This window comes from Microchirus variegatus (genome assembly GCF_963457635.1).
Source record: "Microchirus variegatus genome assembly, chromosome: 12".
Classification (NCBI taxonomy): Eukaryota; Metazoa; Chordata; class Actinopteri; order Pleuronectiformes; family Soleidae; genus Microchirus; species Microchirus variegatus.
Window position 1 is genome coordinate 22,300,798 of NC_139813.1, and position 19,764 is coordinate 22,320,561.

At 39.3% G+C, this 19,764-nt stretch overlaps 1 protein-coding gene across 1 annotated transcript in view; it reads left to right on the forward strand.

The window, feature by feature from the left end:
- Positions 1-19,764, forward strand: part of lama2 (laminin, alpha 2) — a gene marked incomplete at its 5' end in the record, with an annotated part of 167,531 nt that overhangs the window by 46,700 nt on the left and 101,067 nt on the right. Inside the window, 10 exons of the mRNA XM_083898606.1 lie at positions 721-911; positions 3,927-4,106; positions 5,972-6,061; positions 10,098-10,215; positions 12,040-12,218; positions 13,026-13,125; positions 13,434-13,491; positions 14,528-14,630; positions 14,808-14,948; positions 18,208-18,372. Coding sequence (XP_083754732.1) covers positions 721-911; positions 3,927-4,106; positions 5,972-6,061; positions 10,098-10,215; positions 12,040-12,218; positions 13,026-13,125; positions 13,434-13,491; positions 14,528-14,630; positions 14,808-14,948; positions 18,208-18,372 — 1,325 coding nt within the window. The remainder of the gene's footprint in view (positions 1-720; positions 912-3,926; positions 4,107-5,971; positions 6,062-10,097; positions 10,216-12,039; positions 12,219-13,025; positions 13,126-13,433; positions 13,492-14,527; positions 14,631-14,807; positions 14,949-18,207; positions 18,373-19,764) is intronic.

The following is a 19,764-nucleotide window of genomic DNA, read 5'->3' on the forward strand; positions in this document are numbered from 1 at the left end:
CGGGAAAACGGAACATCACGTACGACCATCCGTCGTGCGCGATAAAAGAGCTAATTCTAAACGAGCTAGTATTTGACTCGTTTTTGTAATCACGAAACTGCAATCGCCACTGCTTTACGTGTAGTTTCATATACGTCCACTAGAGCTTGATGGTGGTTCTGAATCTTCTTTATAAATCAACAAATAATGAGATTCTACCAAGACGTAATACATCTAAAGAATAATGACATAAGTCACACTGTGAGGAAGACCTGAATGAGGTCATCGCACAAGAAAACACAATTACTGAGGCTTTAAGGCATTAAGCCGCTCGAGAGTTCATTGTTTTTATACAATAACAAGGTTTGAATATCAAAAAAATAAATAGTGGAATATCTTATAATGCATACATTGTTGTAAAGTGCTGATGGAAGCTCATAAAGTTGGCACCACCATCCATCAACAACCATCTAATTTGCTTGTTTTGTTTTTTTTTCTTCCAATAACTGGCCGTCTTATACTTTACATACATTACCGCGTTGTTTCGTGCACATTAATCGACGAGTATGTGGAATTCATATGAGGAATATTGAACGTTCAGTCAATTTTCCATGTATTTTAAGCAGGCGCGACCTAAACACTGGGGCTTGGACGTCCTTTATTATTATTTTTATTGATCCTCTCCACCTCATACATAAAAAACACACACACACACACACGTGATCATTATTATTTCTGCAGGTAACTGGATCCTGGAGCGCTCCACAGACGGCGTGACCTTTGAACCCTGGCAGTACTACGCCATCACGGACACCGAGTGTCTGACGAGATTCGACATAAATCCACGCAGAGGACCGCCGTCTTACACCAGGGACGACGAAGTCATCTGCACCTCCTTTTATTCAAAGATTCAGCCGCTGGAGAACGGAGAGGTAACGCTTTACAGGCTGAATTTACCACTTCCTTAGTTTGAATAGGATCAGTCAGATAACTCACATTCAGTGTTGTAATGTAACAAAGTATTGTACTAAAGTAAAAGTACAACATTTACGTTATGTTATTTGTATTTCTAGCAACTTTTACTCCACTACATTTCCCCTAACTATCTTTGTGACTTTATATTACTGTATTTATATAGAACTTTTCTAGACACAGAATAGCAGAACCAGGAATTGAACCCACAACCTTCCACTTGAATGACAACTCACCCTACCCCTGAGCTAACATGGCTCAACTCCTCATTTTTTAAAAATACTTTTACTTCTAAAACAAGTAAACAAAAACAAATCTATATTTCATATCAGAAAATGACTTTTGATACTGAAGTACAGTAAATGTCTTATACTTTAAGGATTTTAACTTTAATTTAACATTTGACTTCAACTTCTACCAAAGTCATTGCATCAGAATCCAAATGTTCAGAGTGGCGTACTTAAAAACGGTAGATACTAAGTTTATGATATCGGAACAAAGAAGACACAAAGAAGTGGTATCATCCCATCCCTAGTTTAGAGTTTTATGTCTTTAAGGTTGGAGTTGGACAAAGAAGTGGACACAAGAAGTTTTAGAAATGAATTCTCCTTTAGTTCAGCAGTGGTTAGGGTTATAAACACTTCTTCTCTCCCAACCCGTCCATGCACTGCTGCTGCTGTATACACACAAACGCTATATATATATATATATCACCAAAAGTCACAGATTTAAATTCAATAAATGGGTGAACATAAGATTTAAAATACGATTTTTAACACGTTTGGAAGATATTCTTCTTGTCTCGGATTAAATTAGACTATTTTACACTGACACACACACGGTTGCATGACTGTTTACCGTAATGATGCTTTGATCAGCTCAATGTGTGTGTGTGTGTTTGTGAGAAACGGCACCCAGCAAGAGCAGGAGGGCGAGCCTGCTCTAACTGACATTAATGAGGATAAAGAGGACACAAACACACACATGTACTCTACAACACACACACACACACACACACACACAATGAAAATAAACTAATCATACATCTACACACCCCCCCCCCCAATAATTGTAGATGTCTGCCTGAATATACGAACACATTTATTTTGTGTTGAGCTTGCATGTATGTGTGTGTGTGTGTGTGTGTGTTAAGTTTGTCGTCCTGTGTATGTGTGTGTGTGTGTTTGTGTGTGTGTGTGTCCTGCGGGGGAGTGCTAGAGGGGATGCAAGCTTGGAGATGTCAAGAGCTGCTGTCTCTCTGTGTGTGTGTGTGTGTGTGTGTGTGTGTGTGTGTGTGTGTGTGTGTGTGTGTGTGTGTGTGTGTGTGTGTGTGTGTGTGTGTGTGTGTGTGGTTGACAGTTCCCTAGCCGTCTGATCACAGTGAAACCATAATGAGTCGTAGGCGGTGTGTCACAGCATCTCGCACACACACACACACACACACACACACACACACATTCACAGTGTCACCCCACCACCCATCACAGACACACGTGTGCACACACATACACATACACATCCATCTCCTTCATCACTTCCAAGTGTGCAGCTTGCACCCATCAACTGGTCCCTCTTGAGACACGCACACACACACACACACACACGCACACACAGTTCTGCCCACTTTTTTTTTTCTCTAGATGCCAAATGTTGCTTTTGGCCACATTAGTGAGACAGACAGATGGACAGTCAGTCAGACAGACAGGAACTTCACTCTCGTTCCTTGTTATAATGGCTGCTTGGTGATTAGTGGTGATACAGAACAGTCAAAGTGGATTAAAGCACACAATGTTGATCTGTTTGACGATGATGATTCATTACTTTTCACCTCTGATGTCAGGCAGGTACGTACCACACGACTTCCTACAGTTAAAAAAACCCCCCCACCATCTTTGATGAGAGGTGAAATCCAGCTGTGTACTTCTATGTATGAAATGTCTTTGTGACTGAAATTCTGCACAGTTTGTAAATTGTGAGCTTCAGCGTTTTCCAAACAAAGACTTCGCAGAAACGAGGGCAGAAGAAAAGGCATTTCATAATAAAAGCGCTCACCTCCAATTGAGAAAATTGGCCGCAAGACATTTTTTCCAGTGATTACTCTTGAGTAACAAGAATATAATAAATATATATATATATTTGGTCACAAGGTCCTCAACTCTATTCAAACTTGAGAAACCTGAAAACAAGTACAGTAGAAGATTAAATTAAGAGCTAGAGCTGGAAAAGAACTGCAAGCAAAAATAAAAAAAGAATGAATTAAAACTGGAAAAGTTTAACTTTGATTAAACTGATTACTACTAATAAACTGTATTTCTGCATTAATTAATACAATATCAATATTTAAACTGCATGTACGAGTCATCTTGGCGTTCACAGAATAACGAAATCTACACTTGTTACAGTGGAATTGTTTGTCGTCTATAACCAGAAACCTTTGTCATGTTTCTTTCCTGTTGTCTGTCATCTTATCTACAATATAAATAAGTGAAAACAAGTTAAAAAAAAACATCAAGAAACAGTGGTTAAAACTGCTGTAAATCACATTCTCCACTCATGATAAAAGTGTATTGTCAGTGGCAACAAAAGAATCATGTCTCCATTGTGTTTTCTTTTACAGTTTAAGAGTCCGTGAGGTGAAAGGCGGTGAAATTAGCATCCCATAGTAACAGAGAGGACAGTAGATTTCGGCAGATTTTTGGTCGTCTTGTATTCACGGCTCAGTCCGCTCTCTCTTCTTGATCAGCTGTGTTTCAAAGTCCTTACATTCTGTCTTTCCTTTAAATGTGAGGACAAACTGTATCACATAAACAGCTTACAATCATATCCTCAGATGTACATTTGTGTTGTCTTTCTCCTCTTTCTGCCATCTGCCACTTCAAGATAAAGAAAGAACACAGGCTTTCATTTAGTTTTGTTTTACAGTCTCTTATTTTAGCTGAAGCTCTTACACGGTCTTTCGCCGCTCGTCCTCTCAGATTCACACGTCTTTGATCAACGGCCGCCCCAGCGCCGACGACCCCTCGCCGACCCTGCTCAACTTCACCTCGGCGCGCTACATCCGCCTGGTGTTCCAGCGAATCAGGACGCTCAACGCCGACCTCATGACTCTGACGCTCAGCGACCCCAGAGACGTCGACCCCATCGTGACGCGGCGGGTGAGTCTGGACAAGAAACTATAAATATCTGCGTGATTAGTTATTGATAGATCAAAATGAAACTCTTGATGACATGCGCGTCAGTGACCTGTAGTATCTGACGTCACCATCGGGTGGCAGTACAAGTTTGAACGCAGGGAATAGGACACATTCCTACCGTACGATGCGCAATGGGTCGTATACCAGGCCCTTTAGACAAACTATGATTTGTGATCAAATATAACGTACAACTTACTATTAGGGTTGCAAAATTCTGAGAATTTTCAAAATTGGAAACTTTTTATCGGCAATAGTGGGAATAAACTGGACATTTCAGGAGAGGTTGGGAACTCAAATATTGTTGGTAAATAATATATTGTAACATTATCAGATTTAATGCAAATACAGTTGAATATCAGTGCTATACTGCAATCGCAGGCCATGCCCCCTACATGCACAAATGATTTCTAGAAAGGAATATTCACACTTTTGTTGTTCGATTAAACAATTGTTCAATGAAAGAATGAGTTACATTAGTTACATACAAATGCTCATGGTCATAAATAATCCATTATAAAAAAAAAAAACTGAAGCTGTGGCCGTGTGAAATCTGGCGTTTGGCTTATGACACAGTTTCATAAATGTATTCCCACAATTCCCATGAAAAGTTTCCAATTTGTAATATTTCACAAAAATGCCAAACTAAAGAGCCCATGGAGAGTTTCTGGAAAAATGTTTTTCCCGGATATTTGCCAGGAATTTTCCGCCACCCCTCGTCGACCCCTACTCACTGCAGCTTTAAGAGTTTATGTTTCCAAAATCTCAAAGTCAAATATGAATGAGAGGCTTAAAGTATTATAGATTGAGATTTTACCAAGACTCACAGTGTGTCATATTTGCTTTTAGACTGAAGTCCAGAGATTATTCAGAGATTGGTCCAGAAGGTCTTCTGCCAGATCCCTGGTCAAATGTGTGGATAATGGTCCTGAATGATGTGAGAACACAGCTGGGAAAGCTCTGGACAATTCTCCTGGTGTTGGGTTAGATAGAGCTGGGTTTCAAAAATATCAGTCTGCATTTGAAAGATTTGATCACTTCATAAAACCCTTTGATAGATCCATTGACAAGCTGCACACACAGCCCCCTCTGCTGGACAACATGGTGTTTACATAGCTGTCTAATGTACTTCTAGGCTGGATATTAAAAAAAAAATAGAACATGTTTTTTAAGGATCAGGTTTGAATTATCACCTACAACAGTAGAGGGAATCTGTAGTGATACTATACTATATCATTATCAACAGAGAACCCAAAATGTGTAATATTTATATGGACTTTCATGTCACAGATGACACGTTTGCGTACTTTGCATTACCGTAATTCCGCGGCAGTTTGTGCTATCAGAAAAGTTCCAACCGTTTCTGAAAGCGCAGAAGTTGCACGTCAAAGCCAACGTGTGGTTATTACGGTAAATTCATTACTGGCGAATCAGCGTCTTTGTAAAAAGGCTGTTTTTGGACGTTGAGACAAAGACTCAAACACATTATAGCTATTTTAAACATGTTTTATACTGCTCAAATTTATCATGCTAAATATGGGGTTTGTGTGCAACTACAGTGTTGTAGTTTTTTTTATTTCTCTCTAAAATTATGTTTATATATATATATATATATAATCACCAGTAATATAAGTGCAAAATAAGTGACATGTCGGCTGTGTTCAGTTCCTGTACGTCAGTACTGTGTGCACAGTTGAAGCAGAGGAAGCCAAATGGAAGTGGACCATCATCATTAATGTGATTATTTGCACCTGTGATTCTCTGTCAGCGCTCGTTATAACATGTACAGTAACATGTGTGTGTGTGTGTGTGTCTCTGTGTGTTTTCAGTACTATTATTCCATTAAGGACATCTCAGTCGGCGGCATGTGTATCTGTTACGGCCACGCTAAAGCCTGCCCTCTCAACACGGCCACAAAGGTAAGATTCTTTGCTCCTCTTCCTCCTCGCCCTCCTCTTCCTCTCTCACTCCACTTAACAATAACAGCGAGCCACTGGAGCTCTCTGTGTGATGTTGAACGGGAGCAAAGAGCAGCCGCGGGCACTCGCTTTTTATCCACCGCACTATAAAAAACACTGTGTGTGTGTGTGTGTGTGTGTGTGTGTGTGTGTGTGTGTGTGTGTGTGTGTGTGTGTGTGTGTGTGTGTGTGTATGTGTATGTATGTGTGTGTGTGTGTGTGTGTGTCGGGGACACAGGTGACACAGTGAAGCGTTGTCTCCCATGTCACTTTAAACAGAGGAGTGTTTGATACCAGACACCTGATCTTTCTCTCTTTCTGTCTCATCTCACACACACACACACACACACTCAGGTTCACACAGCTATCCTTACAAGGACTCTGCGCTGACCTTAACTTAACCACAAATTTTAAACCTGAGCCCTTAACCTCTGAAATGAGGTTCTGCCTCTTTACGACCAGGTTTTAGTCTCTTTGAGGATAACCGGTCCTTACAAGGTCAGTGTTTATGTCAGAAAAAGAGTCCTAAAGAGGTGATAAATACAAGAACACACACACAGACTCTGGTAGAGTTGAGTTTTGTGTCCCGAGGCTGAACTGTGAAGTTCTAGCTCAGATGTGTGACACCGGTGTCTGGTCCCCATGGCGGTGATGATGTCATTAATAAGACGTGGTGTTACTGGTGTGTGAAGTAACTTTTCTTACCGTGTCTCAGAACAACCGCCTTTTAAAAGATTGGAATTATTTAAAATTGTCTTAGAAAAAGAAAAAAAAAAGTGTGAATATTATGGTGTCTGTGCTGTTGGTTTCTCAAACTTTTTTATATCCAAGTTCCTTTCTACAATAATAACATTTATCTGTTTAATTTGAATTTAATTAGGATTAGATATATTTGGGTCAATACACAAGTTTTTTTCACATTTTATTAAAAAGCTCCTTTTTTGGTAGATTGCTCATTCATGTGGGTGATTTATTAATTCTTAAATGGAAATAACCCACCAGCATACAGTCAAAGTAATTTATTTTGAAGTGCCACAAGGGGGCGCCTACACTATCAAGTAATACCAGGACCGTGTCATTGAAAAATGACCTTATTTACATTAAAATGGTCACTGAAAAATACATAAACCAAACTTAAAATAATAATAATGATAATAATTCAAAATGTAAAATTATTGTATTAAAATGTACGAAAAAAAACCTTAAAAAATAAAAATAAAGGTGGATTCTCAAAATTCCAGGATTTGGGGTTGACACCTAAGCGCACCTTCGAAGAACAATTCAGATGAAGTCGTTACTTTTAAGTTTATTTTCGACATAGATGTAGCACATAGATATAAAAAAGTTCATGTTTCAGTAATAAGACCTGAGTGGGCTGATAATATCTTAAAGTCCAGCAGATTAATTCATTTTCTCATCTACATTTTGTTTCTTGGACGTCGTCGTACACAGTGTACTATTGCTCATATTATATATCGGGCGTGAATCCAGTTGATAATAACTGCATTCTCGTGTATTCTGGTGTAATTTTGTGCAAATCAAATCAAGCCTTCAGTTCCCACCAGAGATGCATGTCTCTGTAACTTTGATACGAGTTCATCCAGCCGTGCAGGAAAGGAAAGCTGTGGGCAGACGCTGAAGAAAAGCAGGAGGTGAAGTCCTGCGAGATGAGTTGTTGACAATCATCTACCCTATAGAACTTTTTTATTTATTTATTTATTTTCTATGTATTTATTTTTTCCATGCACGCTCAGCACAGGCAGCCTAAAGCCAGATTTTTTTCTTCTTTTTTTTTTTCTCTTTCTGAGCGTGGTGTCTTAGATAAAAGGGGGCAAATTCACTTGTGCCAACAAATCCAAACTTGGCTCTGGTCTGTGCTATTGTAATACTCTCCTCTCAGCTAAATGTGACACTCCCCACATCACCCATTTACAGACTCCCAAATTGAATTACTGAACCTCCAAGTTGGCAAATTTCCTGCTGCGTTCTGCTTTAGCTGTGTTTAGCTCTGAATTCATTTGTCTCCCAAGAGAGCGACTGTGTGACTGTGTGTGAACCCGGACTGTGACCCACAGACCGTCTGGAAAGTGAACCGGGTTCTTTTCTCCTGCGACTACACAGTTGTTTCATAGGCTTTCAGTGAGGTCATGTCTGCTGGTAATCACCTGTTTCTGCTCCTTTTATTTTCACTTTAATGTCAATGTTCTGGTGGCAAATGAGCTGGAGAACAATTTATTTCAGCCGCTGCTCACCTCGATAACAAAGTCTTAGTTTTGGACTTAAAATTGAGCAGTTTAAATGTAAGCAAATCCGTCAGATACAAACCATTATTTAATGGGTTCAAACAGGGGTGATTAAGTCGGGGTTCTGCTGGTCGGCACTGCTGCTGGATACACACAAATGCTCCCTCAGTTAGGTCTGATAGTTTTGCTTGACAGAGCCACGTTTTTCGGATGAAGAACGTGGCTCTGTCAATGTAAAAATAAATTACCGAACAAAGGCAGAATATTACGGAAGAATAATATAGTCACATGTAAAAAAAAAAAGAAAGAAAGCAAAAAATAATATAAATTCTGAGATTAAAATCAGAATTCTGGGATTAAAGTCAGAATTCTGAGATTAACGTCTGAGATTAAAGTCTGAATTCTGGGATTAAAGTCTGAATTCTGGGATTAAAGTCTGAATTCTGAGAAAAAAAGTCTGAATTCTGAGATTAAAGTCTGAATTCTGAGAAAAAAAAGTCTGAATTCTGAGATTAAAGTCTGAATTCTGAATGTCTTTCTTCCAATTTTTTTTAATATGTGATACTATGCTCTTCTGTAGAATAATTACATCATCAACAGCAGCACAACAACAAAAATCTGCAAAAGTTACTCACTGAAGCTTTAAGACAACTTCATAAAGCTACAAATAACGTAGACCCAAGAGGTGGCTGAGTATTCTAGATTCAACAACAATGAATAGATTAAAGTATTATTTTTAAGGAAATTCTGAGAGAAATGTCACAAATGTAGGAGAAAAACGTAAGATCTTCTGTATATACAAGATGTACACATGAAATTACACTTAGTAGCTGGATTAAGCACATAATCTGTACACAGGTACGAGCACTGAGGTGCTCTGATTTGTGTGTGAGACGGAGGCTGAGGACAGAGACGGCAGTGAGCAGGACAGACCTGAGCTGTGAGCGGAGTTGACCGACACGTAGGACGAGTAAAGTGGGGAGCAGACGGACAAGGCGGGGGGGCTGAGTGAAGCTGAGTGAAGCTGCAGCGCAGTAGACATGAGCTGGTTTACGGCGAGGCGGGAAACACGGGTTACAATACCTCACAGCTGAGTGTAGGTGTGTGTGTGTGTGTGTGTGTGTGTGTGTGTGGTAACAACACACCGGCTGAAGGAACCATGTGGTGAAGAGGATTTGATGAATGGCAGGTGTGTGTGTGTGTGTGTGTGGAGATAATCACACAAACACACATATCGACTTTGAGGAGCTGTTAATCAGGCCTATTTTTTGAAGAACACAGTACGCTGATTTGTTTATTTCCCATCGTGTTCCCAGATGAACACAATCTCATCATGAGTGACTCTAATCTCGTGTCACACTAAACCTAAACTGCTGAGTAGAAGTTGAAGTTGTCGCTCAGCAGGAGTGAAGCAGGCTGTGGTCAGTGCGTCCTGACATCACTGCTGCTACAGGTGTGTGCTTTAAAGCTCACATAGAGTGAGAAAAACCCTTTCTTCAAGGAAGAAGGGTTTTTCAGAAGCAAATGGTTCCAGGTAGAACCTCAGCCCTTGTAGAAGAACCATTTTGGAACCCTTATTTCTAAGAGTGCAGGAACTGGATTCTGGACCGGAAAAGTAGTGTTTCCAGATTTTATACTACACAATCGACACAAACTTCCTTTTTAACGTGTAATTGTCGTGTAAAAAAAACTCCGCCCCGCTAATGTTCTAATCATCTTTCATGTATCTGTGTTGTTGTTGTTGTTGTTTGCAGAAGTTTAGCTGCGAGTGTGAGCACCACACGTGCGGCGAGAGCTGCGATCGTTGTTGCCCTGGTTACCACCAGCAGCCGTGGATGGCGGGGACCTTCCTCACTCGCCACACGTGTGAACGTAAGAAAAACACACAACTGCACGTACACACAAACGCAACAGCAACAGCAGCGGCAACGACACGACTATTTCAATCAAAATCAAACTTCTCTCACTTGAAATGTTTGACGCCTACGTTTATGCTAATGTAGCGCATGCACCCACGCACCACATGTTACCTGTTGTACCGCTGCATTTCTGTAATGTTACCACTCAGTCTGAGGCCGTCAAAAATCACCTTTACAGCCGTTAACCTTCATCGACTGCGCAGCAGCCGAGCGATGAGGCTTCCACCTGTCATCATAAACCCAGGGTTACGGCGTATAATCTTCATTTTATTTCACATGATGGGCGACGCCTTCTCACAGTCGCCCTACGACGACGACGGCGCCGTCCTCTGACACTGACGCGGCAAGACGAGACGGTAAAAGTAGCGAGTAAAGGAACGTGACGGGATTAACGGTGAAGCTGTGGAGAGCGATACTCCCATACCCTGAAAGGTCATCTGTGACAAAAGTTCTGGAGATAAAAGTGACCTTTGAGCACATTCCCTCCAAAAACACGACCGTGGACACTCGCTGTGTCGGCGTCCTGAATTGTGATGATTTATGTTAGAAAAAAACACGACGAGAGACTTTACATGAACAAAAACAGAAGATCCAGGAATATCACTTCAGTGCCACATAAGAGAAAAATGAAATACAACAGATTTTACTTTTATTTGATGCAACTAATCATTATTCTCACAATCAATTTGTCTGTCAGCTATAACCTTAATATATATTTATATAAGTTGTTTGGTTTCAACAAACTTCAATATGACAACGTCCACACAGTTTAGTGTCATAAAGCGGCAAAGAAACTAGAAAATATTCACTTTAAGAAAATTGAAATCTTAAGCCTTAAATACACACCACGTTAGAAGCCACATGCTGTGTTGTTATTAAATGTATACAATTACATATTTGTTGTATTATTATATTAACTTTTTTTTTTCCTTTTTAAAGAACTAGAACATTTGGTGCAATTTTTGGAGAAAACAAGCAAAAATGTTGGGATTTTGTTTGTAATAATGACTTAAAATATGACATAATCTGCAAGCAACAATCAACAAGTTATAACTCAGACTATGAAAATCTAATTTTTAAAAAGATATCAGCTAAATATATCAAAATATAAAATATCCTTACTCCAGATGTGTAAGAAAGTTTTAAAAGTTACATTTACATCATTAAAAATAATAATTGTGACAATGAAAATAAAATAATGATTAAGCTGTTTAAAAAAAGGTCTGAGGTGACCTTTGACCCCTGGGAATGTCAAATGTGGCCTTGTTAAAAGAAAGGTTTGGACACTCCTGTTATAAGTCTTTACATTCATATATCTTTTACATCTAACTTGCCTTTTTGATCATGTTTCATTCATTTCAAGTAATAGTGAAATCAGTAGAATATCCTGCTATAAAAAGACATGAATTAATAGATTAATAAATATATCTGATATCTGTGTTTATGCAGCATCTTCTGAACTACTTTCAGACCTAAAGTTCATCTTTTAAAATGTTTTAGACTTTATAAAAATAGCTGTGCCAGAGCCAGACTCTGTGCTCTGCTAACCACCACAGGAGAAAGACGACATAAACAAAGGCCAAAAACCCTCACTTTTATGTCCCTGTAAGTGAGAGATAAACAGTAAAACAAAGAAGTGTGTGGTCACTTTCTCTCAGTGTGGAATAAGAAGTAAAAAGGATCATCACTCCTCTTTGCTTCATGCTCCGTCTTTGGACTGAGAAGACTCATCATCTCGTCATCTAAATGTTTTATTTTTATTTAAATTTTCCCGTAGAGTGTAACTGCCACGGTAAAGCGGAGGAGTGCGTCTTTAATCAGACTGTGGCAGACCTGTCACTCAGCATGGACATGCACGGAAAATTCAGAGGGGGCGGAGTCTGCGTTGGCTGCCGTGACAACACCGTGGGCATCAACTGTCAGAGCTGCGTCGCTGGATACTACAGACCTGATGGGGTACGTCCCACATACGCATATATATATATATAAAGATATAAATATATACAGAGTATTTAGGCAGCTTTTTTTCATGACTATGTTAAAACATATAAACAGAGACTGTGCATTATAGTTCATTATGCATTATAGAGAGTCTTATATCCTCTTTGTCAGCAAAAAGTGATGCATTTTCTTTAAAACTGGATTGAATTTGTGAAACTTTGGAAGTTTCTTTAGTCTCATAATACTGACTTTTTCTTTAGTCTCATAATACTGACTTTTTCTTTAGTCTCAGAATTATGACCTTTTAATCTTAGAACTATGACTTTTATTTAATCTCAGAATTATGACTTTTTCGTAATCTCAGAATTATGATTTATGCTTTAATTTCAGAATGATGACTTTTCTTTAATCTTACAATTATGACTTAATCTCAGAATATAGATTTTTTTTCTTTAATCTCAGAATGATGACTTTCTTAATCTCAGAACTATGACCTTTTCTTTCATCTCAGAATTATGACTTTCTTTTTAATCTCAGAATTATGACTTTAATCTCATAATTCATGCTGTTTTCTTTTTTCTTTCTTTCAATGTTGGCTTTAATACTCTTCAATGCTTCTGCATAATTATCGCTACTCTCATTTTCTTTAAAATATGCGATATAAAATGAATCATAACAACACATAAGAACAAGGAAAAACACATTTTTTAAAGCCTGAAGATGTGACCTTGAAACACACCCCACCCACAGGATGTCCATATAAGGATGGAGGTTAAATAAAATGTCTTCTTTCTTTCTGTCTTTCTGTCTTCACGTGTCCAGGTGAGGGCGGAGGAGAATAATCCCTGTGAACCGTGCTCGTGTGACGTACACGGTTCATTCAGCCAGTCGTGTGTGGCAGATTCACACCAGGCTTCTCCCTGTACGTACACACTCATACTTTATCTTCATCTGTTTTATTTTAGTTCAGAGTAAATACAAGCACATTTTTAATTCATTGACAGATTTCATTGATTTCTCCCTTTGTGTGTTTCTCTGTGAAGTGAAGCGAGCAACTATTTTTATTAGTGATAATTTTAATCCCCTCTGTGTTCTTTTACTGTTTTTAAGTTGAGAAAGTGGAGCTATTTTAGGCGCACAAACTTCAAAGAGATGTTTCACTCACACTCTTTTATTTTTATATTTATATATATATATATATGTGTGTGTGTGTGTGTGTTTGATTGACAGCTCAGCCGGTCGGGTCATGCTGGTGTAAGGAGGGTTTTGGGGGTCAGCGATGTGACAGGTGAGACCAGCACACACACACACACACACACACACACACGCACGCATGCACATACACACACACACACACACACACATAAAGACGCAGACACATAGTGACAGGTGAGCAGAAACTTTCAGCTCTTGTCTTTTCCAATTAGTGTTTCAGCAATTTTCACTCAGGTTCATTATTATATTAGAACTCTATGAAGCTGGATGTTGTTTCTTACATCAGTGGTGTTTAAAACGATGAATAAAATGTGTTATAAATACATGTAGACTGTATATAAAAAGCTTCAAAGATCTTCTAATTGTAAAAACAAACTCACAATCGTCGCCTGCAACCTCTCAAACATCTAGTTTTGTCCAAAAATGTCATTTAATTTGTTAAGTGGTGCAAAAAAAACTGGAAAATATTCACATTTAAGGGAGCTGAAAACTTAAAAACACACAAAAAACCGACTAATCTAATTGTTTCAGGCCTAGTTCAAAAACAAGGCATACTGTTTTGTTTTTGTTTTAAAGTTTGATGAGTTGCTTTTCTGTTTTCTGTAATTGCTATAATTCATTAAACTCATGGTCTTTTTCTCCAATAATAGACACCGAGAAAATCTTTACTGGTTTAAAAACTCAGCGTCTGAATCAAAACGATCTGTGAATGTGTCAGTGAAGTGCTCCGTCTGCATTTTCTTGTGTTATTGTCGTGTTTTATTACTATCCTTACTTGTTGTACTATGATCTACTATCTCACTGGAGGTTTCATGTAAACGCCGAGACAACTTTTTTTTTCCTCCCAACTCTTTAATGAGTCGCCCTCAGACACCGAGCGTCGTCTTTAAAATCACGTTCCCCTAAAATCTTCTTTAATAGACTCGCCTCGCTTCACTTTCTCCGTTAATTAGGAAGTTGTTTCTTTGGGCTTTTTGCTCGTGAGATGGCACAGATTTTTGCCGCAACCTCCGGAATCAGCGAGTGACTCGGACTCATTGAGCCAAAATGGACGCCGCAGCAGAGCAGACTCTCTCCTCTGTCCTTCATCTTTTATTACTGTTGTGCAGGTGTGCCTTGGGTTATAAGGACTATCCGTCCTGTCAGCGCTGTAACTGCAGCGTGGAAGGGAGCGCCAACGATGACCCGTGTATAACGCCGTGTGTGTGCAAGGTACACACACACACACACAAATCCACATAAATAACGACGAGTACTCTGTGCTAACCTCTCTAGCCTTGTCATCATTATCCTCAGCACATTAACACGGCAATATCATGGCTCGTGCTCTTAACTAACTCATAAACTTTGTTGCGTCTTCCTTTATCTCTGTCTGACTTCCTGCTGTAGGAAAACGTAGAGGGAGGAGACTGCGACCGCTGTAAACTGGGATTCTACAACCTGAACGCTGACAACCGACGCGGCTGCGAGAAGTGCTCGTGTATGGGCGTGTCCAGTCACTGCTCCGCCTCCAGCTGGACCTATCAGAACGTAGGCACCTGCTGTGTTCCACACACACTATCCTGTCTATCCTATATCAAAAACGTGCGGTTTGAAATTGGAAATTCCGAGTAACCATGGCGACAAAAATTGCAAAAAGAAAACAGCGGAAATTAATAGAAAATGACCCAAATCTGTAGAGATGTGGTTGAAACAAAATGGGTCACAAGACTTTGGACTTTTTTTCATGTTTTTTAAATAATCACAGCTTAGGTTTTATACTCTTTTTTTGGACCTTTTCTATTTTATATAGAAGAGTGTGTGTTGCGCCGTTAGAGTGGTGCACTCTAACTGAGGTCCAAGACTCGGTCAATGTTAAAGGCTGATACCATTTCTTTAGTAAAAGTCTTAAGAAATGGTGTGCTATGACTTTTCTAAGTGTTTTTGAGTAACCATGGCGACAAAAATCGCAAAAAAACATCATCATATTTGGAGCCTCACTGCATCGTCATAGTTTAACGTAGAAAGGTGGTTGAAACTTTAAACGGCTCACAAGACTTGGGACTTTTTTTCACTTGAATCCATGTTTTGATATCTATTACGGTTTTTGAACAAACGCAGCTTCGGTTTTATACTTTTTTTGGGACCTTTTCCAGATTTTATAATGAGTGTGTGTTGCGCCGTTAGAGTGGCGCACTCTAGCTGAAGATTTAAAGGTTGATTCCACAAAAAACACTAATAAACAAAACTAAACTTAAACCCTTAAACCCTAAACTTAAACCAGTTCCTCAGAAATGAGGTTATTCCTTATTAGGACCAGGTTTTGGTCAGTGTTTGTGTTCAGTCATAGCAGCGTTTCTATTTTCTGGGGAAAAAAAGAGAGAAAAAAGTTAGTAAAGTTGCTGAAATAAAGAGATAAACATCTTGTATAAAGTACTTTAAAGGGATACTTGAGGAAAAGTACAAGTATTTGGTAGACGTTGAAGTCACTTTTTTATAATATTACTTAAGTAAAAGTCTTAAAGTATATGACACTTACTGTACTTAAGTATCAAAAGTTTATTTTTCTGATATAAAATGGACTTAACTTTTAGAAGTAAAAGTTGTGGGTTAAATTCCTGCCTCTTCTAGTCTATGTGTCCTTGAGCAAGACACTTAACCCCATGTTGCAGCGTGTGAATGGTGTAAAACAGCTCATCATCGTCATCAAGACTAGACTCCATCTGTGTCGTGAGGGATTTCTTCACTTTTTGGACATAAAGGTTCACTCATTAGATTTCCATGTTTCCAAAAGGTCAAAGTCGCTTGCGTTCGTTGTGCGCCGTAGAACGCGACATCTCGGCAACACCTCGGAGTTAACTTCTCTAAACTCTGCACAAATATTTACGCAAAAAAAAAAACCTGACAAATGAACTGATTAGAATTTTTCGCTGGTTAAAGGTCAAGGTCACAATGACTGCACACGCTGGAAATGTTACCTTACCTCAGGTTTTTGCAAATATACTAATCTGTCAGTTATTCTGCTATTCTTATATTTTATATTATAACTCTATTTGGGTATGATATTGTGGAGTGAGCAGTATATGTGTCATTTTTTATTTCATTTTCATAAATTAAATGAATAAAATAAAAGATAAATGATATATATATAGAAAAATGTATAGAAATACACTTATTTATTCGTATACAGACGAGAAAAAGGAGGAGATGACCTCAAAGATGACAGGAAAAGTGCTCTTCCTCACTGCTGCGGTTTAATAAATGTCCTGCAGGCACAGGGACGTTTGACACAAAGTGCAAAATTATTCATTAACGTGGCGGCAGGTTTGTAGAATAGCAAAATGTGAAGTTGAATAAAGACGGAATCACCGTGGTGATATCAGGGTGTGCAGTGGTGATGCGGTCGTCAGGAACAACAGGTTATTAGGTGGGAGAAGCAGACGAGACAAATGTTTACCAAAGAGACTAAAGAGAGGGGGGAGAAGTTAAGAAAGAAAGAAGGATGAGGATGAGACGGATAAGACGGGGAGAGGAGAAGAGTGAAGACAAGACAACAGGCGAGAGAGGTGAAGAGAGGAAAACAGTGTTTGACTGACAGGCGGTGTGGGAGAAGAGAGGGGAGAGGAGATGTTGACAGGATGACAGCTCTGATTTAGACACTGATAGTGTGTGGGTGTGTGTGTGTGTGTGTGTGTGTGTGTGTGTTCCAAAGGCGAAGCCAAGGTCAGGTTAATTGCAACGACAGATGTGTGTCTGGCCGTCTCTCTGACACACACACACACATGCAGCCCTTCTGGAGTTGGAATAAACCGTCTATCCAGGTGTTCACGGCTGATATTTTTCAAACATAATCTCAAGTTTAAGTTTAAAATATCGTAAAATTCCGAACTTATTTGGAAACCACTGACCGCTACAATAATTTATTGTTTAGGTTTTTATTATAAAGAATAGAAGAGCAAGAACTCTGCTCCTGAGGGGTGATACTCGCTGAACCCAAACAGCGGGACACACCAGCACTCAGTCATTCATCAAGTTACTGAAAACACACAACACAGTGCATTCAGAGAAATACCTGCCATGTTTGGTCGTCTGTCGTTGAATAAATCTGTCGAAACGGCATTTATTTCATTTATGTACAAGGCAAATTAAGATGTTACAACTCCAGCCTGCTATAAACAGGCCGTAGTAACTGTTTTGCATATAAAGATTATTATAATAATGATTATTACATATTAAAAAAGTCAAAATGTGGAGAGAAAAATTTTAATCTACATAAAAAATACCTACTTTGATGACATCAGGAAGCAGTGTGGGATCATGGGAAATGTAGTCTCGTTTGGTTCCTGTGTGCGTTTGCACTTCACGAGGAAAGCTTCAGGGACAGAATGGGCATATTAGGAATAAGAATGTGTATTTTTAGCTTGAAAATTAATCGTTTAATGTAAATACACCGCTCAACGTAATATATAACATTAATCTTTTATTGTTTTTGCTATTTCTAATGCAGAAAATATATGTTTTACATCTTTAAAAGGTCTGACTGGTCTGCATTTATAGTCATAGCAAGGTCCTATTAAACTTTAACTCCAAAGCCTTCTTTTATTCACTCACTGAAGCTTTCACTCTGGGTTTCTCTTTTTTTTTTACAACCCATTAAAAAAGTGATTCTCAAAGCTTGGGGTCACGACCCCTGTTGGGTGTCTGATTGGTTCGGTGCGGCTCTAAAAGTTTCAGAAGCACTGCAGTCAGTTGTTAGCTAATAAAATGTGAAAACTTATTTTTCTTCTTCTCCATGTTTCCCTCTGAACAGGAGTCCACGCTGACCGGCTGGCACCTGGTCGGAGACACAGGAGGGAGGGTGTGGTCCGTGCACAGAGACACGCCTCCGTATCTGAGCGTCCGGCACTCGGACGTCACGCGCGATCTCGGCTCGGCGTATTACTGGAACGCACCTGGACTCTTCCTCGGGAACAAGGTTAGAAGCAATTTATTTATATACTCGATAATGTCGTTAAAACACCAAGGATATATACTAGGGCTGTAGCTATCGAATATTTTTGTAATCGAGTATTCAACCAAATATTTTTTGATTAATGGAGGACACAAAACGCAAAATTACTATTATTATTATTATTTTTAATTTATTAATTTTTTTAATCTGATTTCTCGAATAATCTGTAGAATACTCGATTACAAAAATATTTGATAGCTGCAGCCCTAGTAAGCTACAATAAATCAGCTAGCATCAATGTTTACGTTAGCATGTGCCAGAAGTGTTAGCAACTGGATGCTATCGGCTCAGATGCTGAATCGTTGAGGACGTGCTGTTGTGGTTCCACTGCGCCTTGTTAGCTTCTTGTTTAAGCGTGAAATGGTCCCACTCTTTGGCCTTTTTTCGCCATTTTTTGGGCTGTTTCACTCTCAGTCCATGCCATCGCACCAGCTGAAACCCAGACGTGCGCTGTGCGTCTGCTAAAACAGTCCGTGTGGAACAATGATCGCTGCTCTGAACAGTACTAACATGCAAGGTTCTTTGAGTAATCGTTGCAGCCCTATATCACCCACCTCTACTGAAGCGTCTTTAACTTTTCACCTTTACTTTGAAAGCCACGCAAGCACGGTCATAATAGGTTTCTGTGCATCAGCACATTCGATTTAAAACACAGTGACGGACGCTCCGTTAAAGTGCCAAGTCTCAGCTTTAATTTGAGGGAATTTACGTCGGCGCATAAAGAACTGGGTGAGAATTACAGCCATTTTTAACACAGTGTCCAAAGTTGAAGTGAAGGGGGTTTAAAAGTAATTGGACACTTGTCTTCCTGAGCTGCTGCTTTGTGTCACAATGAAATGACGGGGGGAAAAAAGTGTCCAAAAAATAAAAGCTCATGACCCAGAGCTGCCTCCACATCTGTCAAACATGGCGTAAGCTGGCATTTACTGAGGAAGCACTCAGTAAAATGCTTTTTAAAACTCATTCCACACTTGTAAACACACGAGGAACGAGGTGGAATAATCTCGTTAACAAAGGGAGAAATCACAAGGTGCTGATGTTTGTCGGTCAAACACTTAAGTCGTCCATTGACCGTAAAAAAAAAAAAAGGACCTTCTACAATAATTTTATGTGTCAATCTCTGTTGACTTAACCTCAAACTTTAAGCACTATGTGCCACAAATTATATTCCCACACAGTTCCTTCTATAATGATGTAAATCTGCTGAAATTAAAGCAGAGAGAGACTTGGCTCCTTAAACACATGCAGCGTCCCATTATTTTACTTCAAATTAAACGTGCTGAAGCTCGGAAGCCTCCGAAGAACAAAAGCAGGCAACTGTCCAAACGCTTACACACTTGACTGGATGTCACTGGC